The 23,751-nt window shown below is 34.0% G+C and overlaps 2 protein-coding genes across 2 annotated transcripts; one reads left to right on the top strand and one right to left on the bottom strand.

The window, feature by feature from the left end:
* Positions 1 to 1,607: 1,607 nt before the first annotated feature.
* On the top strand, positions 1,608 to 6,290 carry LOC146918183 (uncharacterized). The gene is made up of 3 exons (XM_085722013.1): positions 1,608 to 1,620; positions 5,256 to 5,539; positions 5,731 to 6,290. The coding sequence occupies exons 1-3, from the start codon at positions 1,608 to 1,610 to the stop codon at positions 6,211 to 6,213; spliced, it is 780 nt and encodes a 259-aa protein (XP_085578139.1). The 3' UTR covers positions 6,214 to 6,290.
* Positions 6,291 to 9,786: 3,496 nt separating this feature from the next.
* On the bottom strand, positions 9,787 to 10,290 carry LOC146918182 (uncharacterized). Its single transcript, XM_085722011.1, has one exon. The coding sequence runs from the start codon at positions 10,288 to 10,290 to the stop codon at positions 9,787 to 9,789; it is 504 nt and encodes a 167-aa protein (XP_085578137.1).
* Between the last annotated feature and the right edge of the window lie 13,461 nt (positions 10,291 to 23,751).

Below are 23,751 nucleotides of genomic sequence, written 5' to 3'. Positions count from 1 at the left end.
TTTTCTTTTTTCATGAATTTTATAAAATCAAATGTGTAAATGCATTTGAGATGAAATTTTAAATGATTTTTACCATACTTTTTAAATATAAAGGCATGAAAATAATAATTTTAATTTGTAGATGTTAATTAGTCTTTAATTTTTCCAATATATAACAGTATTTTGCTCAATGATAATAATGTTATTATATTATTACTTTTGCATTGCTAAAAAATTTGTATAAATATTTATCATATAAAATCTTGTCCTCGCAAGTCAAAATTTATGGATCTACTCCACCATATGTGATCACGCAAGACACCAAATGATTTCTAAGCATTCTTCACATCACTACGCTTACGGAAGAAATTAGAGTTACTAATGCCTCACTGATTCCTTTGAATAGATTTATGGTTTTGCTGATGTTTTAGAAACTGGAGAAGAGTTAATATACACTGAATGAGTTGTCTCACTTAGATTAAAAATCAAATTTACATCTAACACTATAATGAAGATTGTTCATGAACAACTCTAAAATATCCATTTCGGTCAATCCTTTATCTCAAAATTATTTGATTGATGATCAACACGTTTTATTCCTACAGAAAGTCAATTATGTTTCCATGAGGGGATGTTGCTGAAAAAAGGGTGGCCAATATCATGCCCCACATCGAATGTTTGTATACAGCATATAGGAAGATATACCTATAAAATAAAGGTGTATACCTTTTCACAAATATCTAACCTCCCAAATATCTTTGGTGGATATATCTGGTCATTGTTTGGTTGTTGTTGTAGGAGATTGTAACTTATTTCATTTTAAATGCCTTTGCATTTCTAGTCGCTTGTAATTTCCTGCAACACCGGATCAAATAATGATATGATATTAAGATCTAGTTAAATTATTTAAAAAAGGCAAAAATACATTCATCTTAAACACGAATTATATTCATCTTCCTTCTTACTTTAAAACTAGTACGGTGTCAAGCAAAAGAACGATATTTCTTTACTTTTAAAATAAATGTAAAATATTATTCTTTTTATAACTCAACACTTAAATTTGATCCAAATTAAAATCACGAATCCATCCAAAAACACTGAAAATCACACTGCAGGAGTTTTGCGGTATCCTATATTTTCATGACATTCCAAAATGCTAACTATTTTCTTTCAAAAAAAAAGTGCTAACTATTTATAGGAATAATATAATGTATATAAAAGCTATCTCTTTGTTTTATGTCTCAAAGAGAGGAATATCGTTTATTGTTATAGTTGAAACAAATGAAAAACACAAATGACGAACACCATTCAAGACATAGAGACCTACCATAAAGAATAAACTTTTGAATACATGTGAGATTCTCAAGTCATTCATACTCTTAATTATGTAAAATTTGATATATTTAGAAGGACTAAAAACATATTTAACCTTAATTTAGCTTGTTGAATACAATTGTCTTAGATGTATTTTATCATGTAGTCTAACCATCTAATTGACCCTTCTTATTAGGATAGAAAACTAGTAGAAAGCTGCCAGCTAATTAACAAGAAAACTAATCTTTGAAGCTTATCTTCCCCCAACCTTATCCAAATAAAAGAAAAACACAAAGTTGATTTGTCTAATATAGATGGAGGTGAAAGGTAATTATATTTTGTATTCTATGGGTTCAATTGTTGCATACTTGCCGTGAATTATGGTACAAGGTAATTGTAAATTACCAAACTGAAAATGCTGTGAATATGATCTAATTTCTTTCAAAAAAAAAAATCTAATGGGTATATATATATATATATATATATATATATATATATATATATATATATATATATTGGGAATGCTAATGCACACCCATTCAAAAAATAGAAGGTGTGCATTAGCAATGTACACCTTTTGTATTTGGACCAAAAACCCACTCTTTTCTTTTTAAAAGCCACTAAAGGGAATGGGTGTCATGGTAATTTTATTTTTTTCTCTCTCCTTACAATTAATGAATCATTCCTTTCATCTAACCTTCTGGGCTCTCTCATGGCTGCAAGTAATGTCTTTGCTCAATTTTCTTTTTATCGGCAATGCTCAAATGGTACAGGAGTAGTAAAACAAAAAAAATTAAATGGTTATGATCTAATTCCCTACCATTGCAAGGAAAATCAAACTTTCAGTCTAATTACTACCGTAAGATAACATCAATTTCAAATGATTATGATGTAAATCCCTTTTTTTCCTTCAACTGGAATAAAACGAAAAGGATGAACAAAGATGTTTTTTTAAAGCATTATTTTACTTGGCTTTTGTTCCCGATTCAACAAAGGCATTTTGGCTAATAAATTTATTCTGGTCTCTAAAATTTTCCATTGCCATACAATCAAAGTTAACAATTTGGTAATGTTTTGGATGTAAATAAGAAGGCTGATGGATAAAGAAATGGTATTTTGAGGCAGCCATGGTGAACAAAAAAAAAAAAAATTTGCAGAGAGAGAAACGAGATTATTCATTAATTGCTGGGAAAGAGAAAAAAAAAATTAAATTTACCATAAAACCCAATAACTTTAGTAGCTTTTAAAAAGAAAAGTATGTGTTTTTGGTCCAAATACAAAAGGTGTACATTGCTAATGCACACCTTCTATTTTTTGAATGGGTGTGCATTATATATATATATATATATATATATATATATATATATATATATATATATATATATATATATATATATATATAAGTAGAAGAACATTTTTTTTAAGAAATATGTACAAGAACATATATTAAGCACATAAGACATAAAAGTTGGAATTTATATTTGAGTAGTAAACTAACATGTTATTCCAGACATTAACAATATTAGACAATGACTCGTTTTGTACAAGTCGAAAATTGTTTCAAATTGTAAGTCATTTAGTAATACGATTATGCCCTTAATTTTCTATTATTTTATATTTTTTCAAATATTTAATTTATCTTTCTCTTTTTTTATCTCATGGAAATAAAGAAATTGACAAGTATTCTCTTACAAATACCGAGGCTACATAAGTGATTTAAAAAATAAAACAATAAATTGGGGTTGTTTAAGTGATTTGATTTTTGCATGGTTTAAAGGACATGGATATTAAATGTTAACACTTAAAATCCAAATCCCTATCAATTGTAAAAATCAATCACCAAAAATTAGCAAATCCGAACAGTTTGTTTTATTGAATGTAAGTATACAAGGGTCTTTGTTATATGTAAATCTTTCTCTAGATTGTTGCAACACTTTCTATGTGGGATTGTTTTAACTCTGGATTGCTATAAGTTACTTCTTCCTTCTACTACTCAGTTTTTGCATTTCTCCATGTAACTAACTTACAACCTATTACGACCTTCCCAACTATACATTCTCTACTCTCGTTTCTTTGCTAATTTTTTGGAATGAAATCATTGATCATTCATTGGCTTCGCTTTTGTGTTATTATTTCAAGAAGTTTATACTTTTTCATCATCAATTCTCTTTTCTTAGAATTATTATCACAAAGGTGCGTCCTTGATAATTTAACATGTGATTTGGATGAAATTGCTCACTTGATTGTTGCACAATTTAACAAGTAATAGCACCTATTGCAATGCCTTTCAATTAAATTTTTAGTTGTAAATTTAATGTTTTAGTGTAAAGTAAAACCTTTATTTTGGATTCATGTAAAGTGGATATAGTTTGATTTGTTGTCCTTCATCCATAAGTTAAAGTGGATATAGATACCATTAGTTTTCGCTTGATCCATTTTTAAATAATCCAAACAATAGAATCATATTACATTCAATCACATACCACTTTATTCCATCATAGTTTATCAATCCAAACATTCAATCGTGGAAAGGTCATAGTAATATTCAATATCAAGAATTAAGACAATCCTAAAAATTATTAGAACACGTTGCTGAAATTGATCTACTTTCTAAATACATTTCCATTACTTGACATGTTAAAATTGATCCATTTTCTAAATACTTTTTCATTTTTTTTTTCTTTTATGCTTCTTAACGCATTGCTTATTGTTTTCTTCGATGACTTCCAACCTAAAATTGAATTTCTTTTGCAATATCAATATTTATTACATCAAAATTAAAAGGTTAACCTTCTTAATATAGATTGTATTCTATGGGTTCAATTGTTGCATGCCTTTTGTGAATCATGGTACAATGTAACTGTAGATGACAAAATTGAAAAGGATGTACACATGATCTTTAACATTAAGCACATAAGACATAAGGTGGAATTTCGTATTTGAGCACGATATATATTATTCATAAATTAACTTGATATTCCAAACACTTAAAATGTTAGGCAGTGACTCATTTTGTACTACAATTTATGAAATTATAAGACAATTTTAGCATGGTGTTATGTAAGTTTACCTAAACAATTATTCTTAAATTTGGAATAAATGAATGACTTAGAAATTTGGCAAATTTTCAATGTTAATTTTGTGATAAGAATGTATGGATGAATAAATGATTGGATGAATACATGAATAAATGTTAATTTTAAGGCATGGACAACGGTTCGTGTGTGTAGTGCCCTAAGACATAAAGAATATCAATCATCCATGTTATAGTTGTAACAAATGAAAAACACAAACGACGAACACCATTTACGACATAGAGACCTACCACAAAGAATAGAATTATATTAAATTTGGTCAAATGACAAGAATATCAATCATCCATGTTATTATTACACTTTTAAAAAATCAGGAAAATTTAAATGATTATAAAATTAGAGGCATTAAAAAATGCATCAATTTAATCAACTTAAAATTTCCAATTTAACAAAAGCTAACAATAGCTAATGATTTACTTCTATAAAATGTTGGTTGTCAAAATTCATATGGTCTACGCTACAGTTATATAAGTAGATATTCTTGTGTTGTTTCCAAACTTACGATGTGGGACTTCTAATCTACACACACCTCCTCCTTCTCCTAGCTAGTTCAGTTTATATTTTCTATCTGCTTGTATCTTTGCATCAATTGGATGGTTGAAGAAGATCTCATAACAGCTCAAATGAAACATTTTCCCTTCAGCTTTAGCTGCATTGAACATTTGTTGATAATTAACAATCCAGTTTTTGCATGGAATCAAATTTGTCAGTGGTAGGAAGTTGCGGTTGTTGTTTCTTTCAATGATCAACTTAGAAATTAAATTGAAATATAAGTCATACATATCCCTTCTTAGCTTTGTTAAACCATTTTGCTTTGTGTCGGTTATTTCATAGATCTGATGATTTCTTTCTTTCTCTGTTTTGCAGATAAGATGAAAGATTTGGGAGCCCTCGTGAATGCGGCGAACAAGAAGATATCTGCCAAGAAGCGGTGGAAGAATGTCCAATCTCTGGAGCATCTCATAGCTGGTTCCGGTGTTGGCTCGTCCTCGAGTCCGGTGGTGGACTTGGATGTTGAGGAACGTCCCGAAGATCCGGTGCAGGAACCTGCAAAGAAGCAAAAGGTGGGGACGCCTACCAAACTGCCCGTCACGCCAATTAGAGCAGTTCCTGTTCATTCTGAGAGGGGAGACTTCCTTTCGCTTCCAAGGGTTTGGTCCGAGCCGGATCAGTGTGGTCCCCACTCTACTCTTTTCTTGGATGATTCTGACCTGAGGATCAGGACCTTGGTCCAGCAGGCCGAAGCAAGGCAATAGCAGAGGGTGTTATTGCTACAATGAAAGCTTTGGTGGTGGCCGCGACCCTGAACAATATTTCGCTGGAGAATGAAATCCGAGCTAAGGCATTGGCACAGGAAAGGGATGCCCTGACGGCTAAGGTTGCTGCTCTTGAGGAGGACCAAACGAGCAAAAGGTCCATTGCCGAGGAGCGTGACCGCCAATTTGCTGCTATGGAAGGCCAATTGGCGGAAGCCCGGACTGCTCTCGAGCAAGCTGTTGGTTCTTCTGAGTGGCTGGCTGAGGAGAAGGCGTCTTTGGAAGAGGCTCTGAAGAAGGCGGACCTCCCTGGAGAGGATGAGATGGAAGACACTACCATCCTGAGGCGCGCTGGTCTTGTGGACAGGATTGATGAGCTGGAAGGAAGCTTGGTGGACGCCGTCAAGCTTGGCTTTGATCGGGCGGTGACTCAGCTGAAGGTGGCGAACCTAGATGTCGAGTTGAACGTCGAAGGAATTCATCTCCTCAGTAAAATGAAAGATGGGGTGATTACTCCGCCCCCTGATCCCGAGGAAGATATTGGGCATGTTGATGAAGCCCAGGTCTGATGAGGCCTCGTAATTTATTATCTTTTTTTACCAACCATGCTTGTAATGACATTGTGCGCCCTTCGTGGTTTTAACACTTTTTGCAATATATTTGTTTCATCCTCAATTATACTCGCGTGTAAATGTTTATTTTCAAGTATAATGTTTTGGATCACTTTGCTCGTTATGTGAGGCTTTTTGTATACTGTTTGAAGTATTCATTGAGAGCGAACTGTCTATCTTGTGTGTTTCACAGACTGCGACAATTCGTATGCTCTTATTGTTCAACTTGTTTTGTTGCTCGCTTTTGAAATGCAAGGTTTTGAGGCGAAGTCTGTTTTGCTGTGGTGGGATGGACTACCCCCCACCCCCCCCCCAGTCATTATTTCGACGAAGTGATTTAATGACTGGAGAGTTTTGCATACCCTCCTGACTAGTTGTTTGTTTTGTATCAAGGTTTTGCCTTTCTTTTTCCAAGTATTTGTTGCTCTGTTGGAACGTTTTCCCTTTTGCGTTGTCTTGCAAGGAATGAATCCGGGTGTGAGAATCCTAATTGTTACGCGGAGCATTTGTTAGAAGCATTTCATATCCAAGAGATTGTTTATCTGGATGTGTGTCCAAAGTTGTGTTTCGGATGTGGAACAGTGGATGAACGAAGAAACCATTCTAAGTTCAACGCACTGAGGCGTGAATCACCCATCGCGAGCTGGGGTTCTACATAACATGCCGAGCAGTGATGTCGCAACAGTAAGCGTACATACTGAGGAGTAAGAGGATCTGTTATGTAGATTTCTCTTATCCTTTATTTTTTTGGATTCGGAGTGGCACGACTTTCCTCTTCCGTTTACTTTTGCCCGTCGGATGAGCGAGAAGTTCGTTTGTGTTGAACTTAGTATGTACCTTAGAGTAGTTCGGCGTTTGTCTGCCGTCTAAGTGTAATACTTTTTGAGTTTCTCTGCATTCCAGGTTCTTGGAATGTGGTTTCCGTGGAGGTCTTCGAGTCCGTACGCTCCTGTTTCGGTCTTCATCTGGATTCTATAGGGCACGTCCCTGTTGGCGGCGAGTTTCCCCTTTTCAGAATCCTTTTGGTTTCTCCAGAGAACGAGGTCGCCTACTTCGAATTCCCTTTTTCTGACTTTTTTGCCGTGACGAGCGGCTATCTTTTGTTTTAGCACTGTTTCTTGCAGGGCAGCGTCAGTTCTAATTTCATCGACAAATTCGAGCTCTTCACGTAGATTTGCCGTGTTGGCCGGGAAGTCGGTGTTGGCATCAGTTCGCCATGTGAGTTCTGTTAACCCAATGGGTGTGACCGCTTCCGTCCCGTTCGTGAGCCGAAAAGGTGACTCGCCAGTGGTGGAGTGGGGAGTAGTTCTTTAGGCCCAGAGGACCGTATGTAACTGTTCAGCCCACTGGGTTTTGGCCGCATCTAGTCTTCTTCGTATTCCTCGCAGAATGACCCTGTTTGCTGCCTCAGCGAGGCCGTTGGCTTGAGGGTGTTGATGAAGTAGTTTTGCATCAAAAACAAGATAAGTATTTGTATCGTCTCCACAGGGATTAGTGCGACATCACGGATATTTCAACATCAAATATCATTCTAAGTAAAAAGGGTGATTGTTTGTTTGAATTTACAACTATGTTAACTAAATGCAAAAAGTAAAAGATGAGATTAATAAGGATTGAAACTTGTTAGGAGTAGCGTTCCTTAACCAAGCGTCACACGTAAACTAATGATCCATACGAATTCTAGCTTTATAAACAACATTATCACAATCAATTCTAAACTATCCTTCGTGTCCAAAGCGATATAATTAATTCTAAGGTATCGTTTAAACATTCGTGTCCAAATCCCTTAAACGATAACAAAGTCGATCGAATAACCTAATCGACCGTGTTCAGCCTGATTAAGTATCCGAAAGCATTTAACTCTTGATTATGGTGATTATCACAAGATTAACAAACTTGTCAAGAATGATATAACCTAAGATATATTGCTACTCTAGCTCTAGATTCAAGAGTTTGTGTCCAAATCATCTTGAATCTCATTGAAAGCATTAACACAAGAATAACAACAATATTGAATATAAATTGCTAGAATCATATTTTGCAAGATCAAAAGGATTACATGTTTAGCAAAGATCAAGTACCTCTCATCCCAACAAAGAGTATTTAGCTACACATCATCATGGAAGCCTTGCAAGGATGGATTGAAAAGGAAGGAACCATTACACTTGTGATGTCTCAACAAAGGAATAAGGATCCAACTTCCAAAATCACTCTCACTCTATATTAACTACCTTATTTCTCTCTTAGATATTACAAGTGAAAAGCTTAGAGAAAACTAAGAGAAAACTATGAAAAACTCCTAAGTTACTAAGACTAATATGAACTATATATCTCTCTAATGAAATTCTAATAATATATAATATATCAAGCCCAAAATATCTAAATAATATCTAACATAATATCTAACATAATATCTAAATAATATCTAACATAATATCTTCCAAGAATAGCAAGTGGGCCACTTGAATTGAGCAAACCGCCTAACTTACGCTAATAGCGCCAAAATCGCTAATAGCGAAATTTCTTTAAGCTCCAGATACGCCAATAGCGTATCTCTCTGGACTTTGACACTTCTTTGAACACGCTAATAGCGTAGAACACGCTATTAGCGCCATTTCTTCAAGCTTGCTGGACAGCTTTTACCATTTTGCACTTTTTCATGATGAATTGGACTTTGATCAGTGTCTTGAGGCTAATTATTGCACAAAAGGATAGAGTAATGATAAGTAAAGCGTAATAAGGCATTTAACGCTTATTTCTCGGCTTTTCCTTCAATTACTTGCAAAGCAAGCAACAAAATGTGCTTAAAATATAACATGAATTTAACACTTTTATGACACTTATCAGGTGTTCGACGGAGGTGAAGCTTTGTTTGATGCCAATATTCCTTAGGTAGTCTTGGAATTTTTGATCTGTGAACCGGGTACCATTGTCGGATATCACTAGAGCCGGTACTCCGAATCTTGCTAGGATGTTTCTTTTGAAGATATGTAGTACGTTTTTGGCTCTGATCTTCGCTAATGGTTCAGCCTCGATCCACTTTGTTGAGTAGTCGATGGCGACTACCAGATATTTGAGTTGTCCGGTGGCTTTAGGGAATGGTCCCAGAAGGTCGATGCCCCACCATGCGAAGGGCCAAGGGGAAACCAGCGAGGTCAGCTCAGCGGGGGGTGCTAAGTGCATATCCCCGTGTCGCTGGCATTTGTCACAAAGGTTCACGTAATCTTGAGCGTCCTTCGACATGGTAGGCCAATAGTATCCTGCTCGTAGAACCTTTTTCGCGAGAGCTTTGGCGCCAAGGTGCTGTCCGCAGATGCCATCGTGGACGTCGGCGAGGACTTCTTGGGTCTCGCTAGGTCCCAAACACTTGATAAGTGGTGTGATGAAGCCCCTTTTGTACAAGGTTCCTTCCACTAAAGTGAATGAGCAGGTCCTTCGTTTCAGCCTTGTTTTTTCGTGCGGATCAGAAGGGAGCTCCCCATTTTCTATGTATCGAGAAATAGGTCCCCTCCAATCTTCCATCCCGATGATTTAGTTGATTTCTTGAGGTTGAGCTCCTTTTTCCTGGATGTTTGGTTCGTTGAGAACCTCCTGTATCACGGTTTTGTTCCCGTTTGCAGTCCGTGTACTTGCGAGTTTTGAAAGAATGTCTGCTCGGGTATTTTGTTCGCGGGAAACGTGAGTTACCTCGACAGTTTCAAATTCTTTCATCTTCTCTAGTACTAACTGGACGTACTGTTGGAGGTGTTCCTCTTTGACCTGGAACTCTCTGGTGACTTGGGAAGCCATAAGTTGCGAGTCGGTAATTTTTTTTACCTTTTTGGCTCCCATATCTTGGGCGGGCCGCAAGCCAGCCAAGAAGATTTCATACTCTGCAGTATTGTTGGTTACGGGAAAAGATAAAGCAAGAGAAATCTCGACAACGATACCTTTGTTGTCTTCTATGATTATTCCAGCTCCGCTTCCTTTGGCGTTGGAGGATCCGTCGACGAAAACGGTCCAGTGCTCTGTGTTGTCTTCCGTTGGGAAGGTCATTTCGGCAAGAAAATCTGTGAACACCTGCGCCTTTAGTGCTTTCCTGGATTCGTAGTTTATGTCGAACTCAGATATATATATATATATATATATATATATATATATATATATATATATATATATATATATATATGTTTCGTTAACTAGTACCGCAAAGATACTGATTAAAACAAATATACACGTTATTTTTCCAATGATGGAGTCTGAGATTCTATGTGAATAGGAAATCAAGGCATTAAAAAAATTGCTTCCACTTATGATCTCATACTCAGCCACTGGAAAAAGGACTAGTTATATATCAATTAAATTTAGTAGACCACTCCGTTTAAACCATGGGTCTTCTGGAATATGGTAGGAATGCAGCATACATTCCTAATTTATAAAGAAAAATGTGTCTCTAATTCTTACAACTTTCGGTATGGGACTTGCAGAACAAGGCTTTGTAACTGGAATACCTCATATATTTGATTGAAAACGAAAAATTACAGAGAAATTGTTCTTACCAACAGAAAAACAGAAAAGAGAAGTAAAAGAGAGATGGAGATAAACTAATAAAGGATGGGAAAATATCAACTTCCAAGATGCACTACACATCACCTCCTCTCATGTATAATGTTAGATTATGGATAATAGAATTTTATTATTTTCAGAACTTTGTATCAAAGCATTGAGATTGCTGTTACAACAATTGATATATTTGAAATGATTGTAGGCTATTATCACTTCCCTTCACATCACCTTGGCAAAGTCTCAGAAGTTAGAACCTCAATTGCAAACAAAACTAGGAACTTGATCTTATAATGGTTTAGGACAATGGCATTAGAAATCATTCAGTAAGACAAGACACAATTTTTCTTTGAAAACTTATTTCATGCATGTATTTAATCTAAACTACAAAGCCTAGACAATGACTTCGTCGATATAGAAGTTGATTGCTGCAGTAAATAACGTCTCTTTTGCAATCAACCATATCTCCATATCCCTTACATTATGACAGAAAACAAATTTGAAAATTTGAACATGCAACATTCATTAACATACAATATACATCATGATAGTTTTAAGAAAGTTACTTGACATATCCATTCATTGTAAAATGACAAAGTTACTTCAATGATCTTCTAATAAATTCTTCCACAATATAGTAGTCATTGTAATCATCAAAGTTGCTTCTTCATCAAAGTTGAACCTGACTTCACCGGTCAAACGTCGGTTGAATAACAGTGAATCATGGAATATGCAGCAGTCAGGACTCAGGAAAAAGAAAACAAAAATGTTTGTGGCGGTAAAATGGGAAAAAATTGTGGATAGGCAACATTTGTTCATAGAAATGTGTTCAGAACAGTTTGCTTTGAAAATCTACTGCAGATAGCAGTTAAAAAATGTCATTTGCACCGAGGTTGTGTGTAAGGATCCCAATAGAGAAAACTAAGTCATCAAATGAGGGCCTGCTTGGTCTTTGATCTTTATTGAATGCAAGGTATGCAAGTCATTTCCTGAAGAGATGATATAAGGTATATGTTCTTACTATTATATTTAACATTTCTTAAACATTCTGTAAACTAAGTCTTATAAAATATCTTATACATCCTTAAAGATTTCTATGAACATTAGAGAATCAAATTATTTGGAGCACTGGTATTGAAATTAAATTAAGTTTCTTTTGAGGACACATCAATTGATTGAAGAGACAAACATGGTAGAGGTACATTTTGATATAGACTACGATAAGCAATAGGAAACAATACAATTCCTTCATGATAAGGAGGGCGAAGTCGAAGCTCTTACACGATTTGGATCATCTGAAGGAAGGGGAAGATGTTGAACTTGTAGCAACTAAATATTACTTGGATTGGCTATTAGTTAGACATAAGCAAAATTCGAATACATATTGGTCTGCAAATGCGACATGTTTTCCTTAACAACGACAAAGAATGCTTTCAAAACCAACATAAAAATGAGAATCTGACGTTACATCTTATACATAATCACTAAACGTTCTAAATTCACTCGTAAATCAATTGTCTCGAAAGCTAAAATACTTTTTTTTTTTTTTTGAGGGAAAGCTAAAATACTTTTTCATCCACTTTTGATGTAAGAAAACTCCAGCAATTGTATTCACAAACTCCATTCCCAGGAAGTATGCAGAATTGCTTTAACCTTGTGTTCATCTTCTAGTCTTCTCTTGCTGCGAGCCTGCAAAATTATTTTTTCAATTTCCATATAATAATAATCACACTCTCTTTTCCAATTTCCTCTTAATTTATATATACTTAATACATACCTTCATCCCTTGTGATTGGTGATACAAACAATAGTACGATCTACTTTAAAGTTATATGTAAGATATATTGTGGACCATCTCGTAGAACATTTACCAAAAAAAGAGCACATAGGTGCGCTATGACTGTAGCGTAACAATGGGAACCTTCCTAGGAGAAACAAGATCTAAACATTAAATTGATGTTAACTTTGACTCCGAATGAAACGTGCTTTGAAATTTGATGAACCTATGACAAGCAAGTTGGAAGAGCACATAGGTTCATCAATGAAATGTGCTTCATGTTAACGTCGGACATTAAAATTGAAAACCTATTCTTAGTTAACTTTCTTGTTAACTTTCGTGTGCTTTAATTTGTGATCTATCAATGGTGGTACTGAGCGCCGTACAGCCATGACAAGCAAGTTGGAACTCTGAAGTTTAAGTAGAAGAGTCCAATGTTTTAGACTCTAAATCACGAACTAATAATGTTCTAATCTACGTCTTTATAGGAAAAATGTTGTAATAAAACGATGTTGCTTAACTTGAATACACTTATACCAAATACTCCATTATACCATATCAAGTGTATTCAAATTAAGCAACATCATATTATTATAATATTTTTCCTATAAAGACGTAGATTAGAACGTTATCGGTTCGTGATTTAGAGTCTAATATATTGGACTCTTCTACTTAAACTTCAGAGTTCCAACTTGCTTGCCATGGCTGTACGGCGCATCACAAAGCACATTTCATTGTCCGACATTATCAATAAAGTTGCTAAGAATATATTTTCAATTCCATTGTCCGACATTAAAAAGAAGTACATTTCATTGATGAACCTATGCGCTCTTCCAATTTACTTGTCATAGGTTCATCAAATTTCAAAGCACATTTCATTTCGGAGTCATAGTTAACAACAATTTCATGTTTAGATCTTGTTTTTCCTAGAAGGTTCTCATTGTTACGCCAAAGTCATAGCGCACCGAAGTTAGATTTTCAATCATATTGACAATGACATGCAAGGTTTGGTTATCTTGAAATTTTAGATTAGTTGAAGTTTTAAGGGAGATAAGGTTCTCCTAGGTGGTCCACTTTATCTTACATAATTTTAAAGTAGATCGTACTGTTGTTAGTGTCGCAAAATGTTGCAGGCTTTGCAGCAAGAGAAGACTAGAAGATGAACACAAGATAAACGCTAGAGTTTAACTTGTCATACTTCTTAGGAATGGAATTTGTGAATACACTAGCTGGACTTTTCTTGCATCACAAGAAATATGTAGAAGACTTTCTAAGGAAATTCAGAATGAGCAATTGCAATCCTACAATAACTCCTATGAACCTTTGTGTTAAACTAAGCAAAGACACAAATGTTGAACCTGTGAAGGCTAAACTATACAAGAAAATCATGGGCTCACTCAGATATATGTGCAACACTAGACCAGACATTAAATTTGATCAGATTATTGCTAACTTTCCATAGTATACGGATGAATAAGGTGAATAATAGTTGTATTTTGTATAAAAACATTTTTGTAGTGAAATCGAATTGATCTACTAGATGTACACATATTTTAATTCTCAATTTAGAACTTTTCGTAAAAATAAGTATGTATTAAAACCCTTCAATCAATTTTTCAATAGGTTTGTCTAACATATGCATGTTAAAGGAATTAAAAGTAGCAACTTTGTAATATCCCCTCCATGAAAAATAGAAGTAAAATTAAAACCAGGAGCAAAAAGGACATTCAATAATCATGGTCCTTATACCCTCAATTTTGTTATGCAAGCTTGAATTTAATCTTTTTCCATCTCTTTTCCTAATCTAGACTCACCACCAATCTCATAATTATTGAGGTTTTAAGCCAAGTTCAAGCTTCAAGAATTTATACATGTTTGGATGGTGATAGTAGTGGTTCAAGTTTCAAGTTTTGAAGTAGAAACTCAAGTGGGAAGCAAGGAGAAGTGTCTAAGATTGAGGTAAGGGCTGTTAGTAGCATTAGTATTGTTGTTGTTACTATTTGAAATAAAAAGCTAGAAGCTAAAAGTCATAAGTTGTTCCAAAAGCTTCCATATTTGATTATTGAGTTAAATATGTTAGAATTTCTGTAAGACTGGTGTAGCAGCTGTGTATACATATTTTCTTTGATTCTGGAAAATTTGAGTTGAAATTTAATTGTCTAGAGGTCATAAGCTGTCAGTTAAGCTGTTTTGGGAATTTTGCCTTAAATGACTAAGTTGTGGATTAACCTGCTGTATAAGTGGTTCATGGGGCTGAGTATATATGTTGGAACATCTTTGTTAAAGGATGGGTCGAAATTAATTTGATAGAAGCCATAAGCTGCTAATTAAGCTGGTTGGACGTGCTTAAATAGCCAAACGGCGTACTTCTGGTGCAAGGAGTGAAATGGAAATTTTCGTGTATGCTGGTTGATAAAGTAAGAGTACGTCACAAATGAGTTAAGTTGTTTCGGAAAGAGCAAGACCTATAAGCCAAGACATAAGCTAATTTGGAATATGGATTATGGAGCTTTGGAGCTAGCAAAAGCTGCAAATAGTGGATAAGCTGCTTGCAATTTCGGGACTAATGCCAAGGTGAGTTCCTTTAGCTTAGAACCCACCTTTGGAGATCGATTATGATTATGCTAGATTATTAAGATAACATGGATAATTAGACCGTTTTATGATTACTTGCCTTTTGTGCAAACATGTCTATTATGCCATATGAATGGTACATTTGAAGTAGAATAAATATAAGATAGTTAGACTGATTATTTCTTGATTAGGCACCCTTACTTGTTTATTCTAAAATCTCTTTTATGTTAATAAGTATGTTGATGTTAGTATAAATGTTGGAGGGAAATTAGCAACGCAATTGATGTATATATACTTATAGTGAATTATATAAGTACGTTGAGTAACATGCTCACAGTGAATTATAGAAAATCGCAGAAAAATTGAAATGAGTAACATGCTCAGAGAAAAAAAAGAAAGAAAAAATAAATAATAATAAAATTGTGAAAATTCTGTTTGCTACAACGAAGAGATAATGTAGCCTATGAGGTACGGCTCATAGTAACGAATGTGAAAATTCCGTTTGCTACAACGAAGAGATAATGTAGCCTATGAGGTACGGCTCATAGTAACGAATGTGAAAACTCTGTTTTCTACAACGAAGAGATAATTTAGCCTATGAGGTACAGCTCATAGTAACAAAATGAAATAATTACCGTTCGCCACAACGAAGAGATAATGTGGTATATACGCACGTATTGAAATGTATAATTAATGATATGGAATTTTAAGTCAAGAATTATTAGGTTAATATTTCAAAAAAAAACTTATATTTTTTAATTATGGAACCAAGGAAAAATTCTAAGGGCCCTCCAACATGAATACTAACATAGCATAGGCATATTAACATGAAAGTTATGTTTAGAATGAATTAGCTACGAAGCAATATTTCATGGGCATTTTACCAATCGTTGGAAATTAGGAATTTTAGTTATGGATCTACGGCTTAGTTAGCCGAAACTAGTTGCTATCATAAAAGAATCAGAGACATACTCAGATAAGTATATCAAAGTATAAGCTATATCAGAATACGATATTTTGGATATATGTTTATGATTATTATTAGGATTATGGTGATTATGCTTATGATTAAAGTTATGACTATGACTATATTTATTATATAATCAAAGTAGTATTTCAGACAGCGATTCTAGTTATTCCCTTATCGCTCAGTTATGCATAATGAAATCGTATAAACCCAAAATGGGTTAAGTTTAGAAACAGATGGCGATCCTAGGTTCCCCGAGGTTGCCTACAACCTATGATAGGTGGAACTCACAGAGACATCTTGTCTCACCCCAATCCCTTTTATTATTTCAGAATACGAGTTATTATACGACAGGATGGTTCTTGACGAAGAAGCAGAAGTAGCTGGACCATATAACTACACGTCAGTGGTACTATTTCTGAGTCAACAAGTGAGAAATTCTATGATTTGTTCAGAGAGTTTTTATTTATTGTAATTTTAATGTATCCGACGCCAAGTTTGACACACATGCTATATATCCTAGGTAATTTTTAGCAGGGGTGTTTCGAACTTTGTATTATGTACTTAATATAAAATGTACAAGTTCTATTGCAAAATTACTATTTTGAAACTTTTAACATGTACAAATTTACACATCATAGAAAAATCATTTTTTAATAGACTATGTAAGCTCCCAAAAATATTATATTTATAATTAAGTCGATAATTGTTGTATCTAATCCATATTTAAAATCAAATACATCAACTCTTATTAACCCAAATATATCTTATAAATAGAACAAGAAGAGTATATATATATATATATATATATATATATATATATATATATATATATATATATATATATTATCCCGTCATTATGCAGTCGGTGAAGCCAACAGAAGTTTCAAGTGACAAGAAATTAAGTGCATTAAAAAATGCAATTACTTAAAACCTCCAATGGTATCACCACCAGACAATAACTAGTGATATACTAACAACGTATATAGTGAACAACCACCATGTAAAACTTGGGTCCCCAATACGCTTTATAAGATAAGTTGGTGTCACACTCGTATTGTTTTATAGTTAACTTTTTGTGTCTATTAGTTAGAGAGTGTTGATGTGGGACTGCTGAACTCCAGAATGGTATGCATATTCTCCATATTCTAGGCTTTGATTTATTAGATATGTGGCTTTTCATTTATGATTACAATTTGAGTCCATCTTTATCAAATTTTGAAAGTTTGAATCACACTTAATGTATTTCTTAGAATATTTACATTTATTTAGATTCTGTATCATCATCTGCAGGCTCATGTTGTCTTCCTCTCTAGCAACACTCACGGGATCAATCTCTCACGACTAATGCCCCATTGCAGTTTCCTTCATTCTTTTTACCCTTCATCCCTTTGATTTCTCCAACAACCACCACAGCCAGCCATGGATTCTCACCTATTTGTTTTTATGCAATGACTAAATGATATGGATGAAGCCTGGAGAATAGATTCTCACCTAATTTTTTTATTCAAATTTTTATCAAAATTTAGGGATATAAAGTAATGGAACCACCACTTAGTTACATTTAAATCTTATTTATCTAGGTTGTAAAAGTTAATCGCCTGAAATCGGTTAGCTTAGTTTAATCCATAAGATTGTTGCTATCTGGAGAAAAAAAATATTAAATCCATTAACCCTTAAATCAATTTGAGGGTTGTTGGCGGTGATTTAGCCCCAAATCATTTGTCGAAGATGTTAGCGGTTGGGTCGTTGTTCCAATGCAGACTGTGAAATTGAGCTTGATATGGGTTGCCTCGATGAAGAAAAGAAATTCATTCGGGAAGAGAAAGTAAAATCAAAGAGGCAGTAGGAAAGCTGCGTACTTGGATGGTGGTCATTTGCACTTCGTGAAATTTTCGTTAGAGACCGCTTCTCACCATTTACCAGCTCTCAAATTAAAATATCACTAGTTCAATACAATGTTCGGTGATATCGTTTTTTTTTTTTTGAGGAAATGTTCGGTAATATCGTTGTTGCTTCCCTATAACTCTTCTAAAACTTTATTTGCATCTTTCGATTCTCGTCAGGTAAATAAAAAAAAAAAAAAAAACTTTATTTGCATATATCCCAAAATCCACTTTTACAAGTTGCAAATCATGAATCCAATATAGTAAACCTAACGCCTCTCTAAACTCAGTGGATCATAAGGGGTAAGTGTAAGGGTTTGACCCTTAGCAGTAACGATTTCTCAGCTAATTGAATAAAAATTGGATAATTTGTATCATTAATTGATTGCGATGAAGCATTACAAGATAACTTGATACAACTATCAAAAGGAAACTTACGTACGGAACTATGTCCACTTGGAGTAAAACAATGAAGTTGCAGAGAAGTACCAAGAAGGGGATAAGAAACAGAAGAATAATCATGAGAGAAATAGAGACTTCAATCCATTCTTTTCTTGCCCCTCACATAATTCATCCTTTCTCTTTTTATATCTATTTCTGTTAGAAATTTATCCTTAATTATTGGATCAAGTGATATGTGTCCCTTTCCACTAACTAAAGTGTTGACTCAACTTTGATGACTTGGCTTATTCGCTAATGCTATCATAACAATAGGCCAAAAAGCCTCCTCACACTTGCACATAGCCGTATCTAAGTTCATCGGCTTCTCTAAGTTTCTGATCGTTGAACACCTTTCATAATGACTAGTAATCGAAAATATTTCTTGATGTTAAATTTCTAAATATCCTACTTTTAATCGAAAAGAGTCGTTTCTGGTACACCTTGTCCTGGAAAGACATATTCTAATTGATAATATATTTTCATTTTGGCCTTTTTTTAAAAAAATAAGGTTTTAATTTTATAATATATACATTATAAAATCACCCTTGTGAGTTGTGACAAGTATTCATATTTTTTAAAATTAATCATTAATATATTTACTTTTTTAATTAGACAAAAATATTTAAGTAAGTTTGTGTCGCAACTAAGTTCATCGGGTTCTATAAGTTCCTGGCTGTTGAATACCTCTCGTAATGACTGCTAATCGAAAATATTTTTTATGTTAAATTTTTAAATATTCTTTTTTTTTAATAAAAAAAATAGACGTTTTCTGGTATACCTTGTGCTGAAAGGACTTATTTTATTTGGTAATATATTTTCATTTTGGCATTTTCAAAAAATAAAAAGTTTTAATTCTATAATATATGCATTATAAAATCACCCTATGAGTTGTGACAAGTATTCATATTTTTTTTTCTTCAAAAAAAAGTATTCATATTTTTTAAAATTAATTATTAATATTTTAATTTATTAATTAAATATAAAAATATTGGTTTTATTTATATTACATTAAATCCATTTTTAAGAATTATATTTTATAGAAGTAGAGTAAACCATTTTCTAACTGTTGCAAAATTCCTCTAAAAAAAGTGTACTTATCCTGAGCATTAAACGACTCTACATATCATTAATCCACAACTCTACTAATTTTCAGAAGGACACTTAGAGGTTGAAAACATCATACATGTAACGTTTTTGTTTCTTATTCAATAATTTTAACTAAATTTTGATATCCTATCATTATGTTGTTGTTATTCCAAAGGATCACAAGTGAGTAGATTATCAAGGGCATTAAAAGAATGCATCCACTGTGATCTCCAACAATAACAACCTCACAATGACCAGGGATATATATCACCAAATTATTTTGGTAAATACCCACCAAAGATATTTGGTTGGTCAGATATCTTGTTAAGTGGTGTACACCTTTGTTTTATAAGTATATCTTCTTATATGTTGTGTACCAACTTTCGATGTGGGGCTTTTGACAATGTTAATACTATTAGTTTTGCTTCTTTTCCATTTTCTTTGATTTTTACTGACACACTTGTTTAAGCTCACTGACTTCTCCTTCAATCTAAGCTCACTGACTTCTCTTTTCATTTTATGATTACAAATATGACTATTATAAATACATATTAGGGGTCTTGGTTGCTTTCTGGTTATAGTTGTTTGTTCTAGCTATCATGCGATTTCAGGTTATCATGTAACTCAAAATTTGTTTCCTCTAACTCAAAATATTACATGGGTTATACAGTATCATATGACTACTTCCATAGTTTAACACATACCAATATGTAAATGAAATGTGTAGAACATGCCAATTTCAGTAGAAAATAAGGCTTCAATATCAAATGTTATTGAGCATTTTTCTCATACTATAATCACCTAAATTTAGTCATCCTTTTTCTTTTTTGTTATTTCTGGTGTTGATAATGTATTAAAACCTGTGTCAATGTGGCATCGATTGCTACCTCTATCTCCTAATGATGCAAATCATATAAAATTTTCAACTTAACTTTCTGATGGATACAATTTCTTCCTAAGTCGCTGCTTTGTTCCACTATAATCTCAAGTGCCATGGCCCTTGTCCATTAGAGAATCTGGCGAATATTTTATGCTTTTCCAAACACCATAATCGGTGCCTTCGGCCATGCATGTTCACCGAGTACAGGGAGAAAAGAGCTTAAATCATCATTATTTTGTTTTCAAAGTAGCCCAGCATAAATGTTACATGTGAGTTGAAGAAGCTGAAGAAACTTGTTAACTATTTGTTTAGTAGCAGATCTAGCTTCTTAAAATTCAAAAGTGAATGAAGAATTATTTTATCTTTGGAGACAATTTATTTATTAGTGAATATTGAATCTTTAGTGATTAAGTATAAGATGTAACGTCAGATTCTACTCTATATGTTGGTTTTGAAAGCAATATTTCTCATAGTTAAGGAAAACATCTTCCTCTTCCTCCTGATGATCCATATCATGTAAGATATCAAGTTTTTTTTGGCAAGTTCTTTCTCAAAATAATTTTTGCCTTAATCTATATCAGAATGTTCAAAAAGGAATTGTATTGTTACCTATTACTTATCTTACTCTATATTAGAAAGTACCTCTACATTGAAATGATTGTGATGCAAGCATCAGTACCTCTTAACTTTAAGATGATGTCTGTGATATTATGAGCTGCAAGATGCTTAATCAATTCTTGGAAGTTAACATGAATGTCAATTTTTGACGTAGTCACTATACATTCTCCTACGGTAGAAAGACGATGTTCATCAATCAATTTCACCATGATGTCTATTTCTTGAAGGTTCATATTCTGGTTCCTTTCTGTTTTGGGATGCTACTTGGAGCTACATTACCTTTTGTTTAAATTCTTATTATTCAACAGTCTTTTCATTTTTTCTCGGCAATTTCTCAGTGGTGGAGAAATGCTCAAGAAGTCCCGAGTCACGTATGGTAATATATCCGGTACGCAAACTCGATCACGAAACCTGATAACCCCATTCTCATCCACTCTAAAGTTCTTCTGTTTACCTTGAATAATCAACACCAAACGATCTACTAGTTCCAAATCCAATTTAAGCCCTTCTTTGATTTCCTCCAAAGTATTACACGTCAACTTCAGCATTCCCAACTTCACACCACTATAGGCGTCAACTCACTTACCAAACTTAGATCTCGGAACTGCTCGATCAACTCCAACTCTTTCACCATCAATGCAGACATAAAATTGATGATTATGCAACTATTCGAATTTTACAACTCAAGTTTGTTGATTAAACCTTGATCAACAATGTGTAATGCTAGTAATGAATGGCTATTACTCCAATATATTTATTATCTTTGATTGATGTTGGTTGTCAAGTCTAAATCTGCAATATTCTTCAGGTTCTGTATGGGGTTATGCTTTATTACTTCTGTGTAGGAAAGTTTGGAGGCTTTCTCACGAGGTTTAAGTCACAGTAGCAAACCATCCTGCTCAGCACGAACTTTCACTTTTCATGATGAATTACTAACATTAGGCTCAACTTGCTTAACAATTGCTTGAGAAAGAACATGAGAGCTTCATCATAGTCATAAAATAACACTAATTTTTCATCGGAGCAGTTGATGAAGCTCTTCACTTTTCATCGGAGCAACCCGACTCCTTTTAAATTATATCATGATCCATTAAAAATATGGTGAACGAGGAACTAATTCTGTTTTAGAATATTGAAATTTTTAATGGATTATGTTGTTAGCGCTCCTCTTATAACAAACATCAATAAGAGGAGCGCTAACAACAATGGTCTGCGCTAACAACAATCCCCTTTCAACACTCTTCTTAACACTCATTTTCTTATTGAATGAAATCAATGGTATCCACATAAAGTGGTAGAACCTACATTGATTTCACCCAATAAAAAATGAATTATAGAAAGAGTGTTAAAAAGAGAAATATACCAAGTGGACAACACAAAGTCATCGGGTCCAAACAATAACGTTGAATTGTAATGTAGACGAATATTATTTTATAGGTAAATTGGTGAGTAATGTTTATGTTTTTATCGATGTGGGACTCATGAGTGCTATAAGGTGGGTGGAACTTTCTTTCTCTCATTTTTTGCTCCAAGAGGTATGTTCTTTTTCATTCTCAATTCAATTCAATTCAATTCAATTCAATTCTCTTCTCTTAGTATTATTATTAGAATCTGTCTCCAAAAGGTATGGTCCAAGTCTTCAACTTAAGTAACTAGCACAAATAGAGAGATGGCATCGTACGAGGAAGAGGATGCAGCAACGACAGGGTTACAAATGCAGTGGCAGCCAGAAGCAGCGATCGCAGGGGATATTAACGCCCTATAAGCTGGAGACAACATTGGGGCTATGTCGCAGAAGCCGACGATCCTTTTAATATTGGTGATCCTCTTAAATACATATGTATTCAACAAACATCAAAGACCTAGCAGGAATAGAGGAGCGGTCACCACTCACATAGTTGAAATGCAAGAACTTGTATTTTTTTGTCCTATGTAAGGTAGGTTTGTCAATATTCCGACATTACCTATTGGGCCACAAATTCATCATCTGGACTTATGAGAAGAGTCTGACGTCACTTACGGACAAAACTATTCAAACATGTGAGCAACAAAGGTGGCTTCACAAGTTCTCTGGCTTTGATTTTGTGATTGAATATAAACCCGGCAGAGACAATATAGCAGCCGATGCTTTATCCCGCTCGTTCATGATGGCTTGCTTTGTCAAACCAGCAATCTCTGTTGCTGCAACAAATACATCAGGCCATTGCTGCTGATGTTAATTTATCTTCTTTAAAGACACAATGTGCAGATGGTACACACCTTGATCCACATTATCAGATTCAGCATGACTTGCATATTTAATGTTAATTCCATCAGTAGCTTTCTTTATTTACAACCTATTTCTTTATTACCCTTTCAATATTCTAGCATAAATCATATTCCCAACATTTCTATACCACTTTCATTCATACTGATAGAATCTGAACAAAGTAAAAAAAAACCAATCCATAACCAGAATATTATACTGATAGAATCTGAAGAGAAACAGACAGTTTGCACAATACACTTTATTGATGACAATAATTCTGAAGAATGATTCAAAACCAGAATATTACACATACACTTTACAATAGTTATATAGGAAATAGTTCAGAATTGTGTTCCATCATACAACTTGAGATTGATCCATAATGGATCAGCAGCTGATGTCGTCTTCCTTGGTCGGAGCACAGCACACAGTTATCGATAACGGTCTCAGGGTTAGAGATTGATCCTCGCCTGCTGA

The sequence above is a fragment of the Medicago sativa genome, chromosome 6 (assembly GCF_051527215.1).
Source record: "Medicago sativa cultivar Bolivia chromosome 6, Bolivia_mono, whole genome shotgun sequence".
Lineage (NCBI taxonomy): Eukaryota > Viridiplantae > Streptophyta > Magnoliopsida > Fabales > Fabaceae > Medicago > Medicago sativa.
This window is presented reverse-complemented; position numbering and strand designations above follow the sequence as displayed.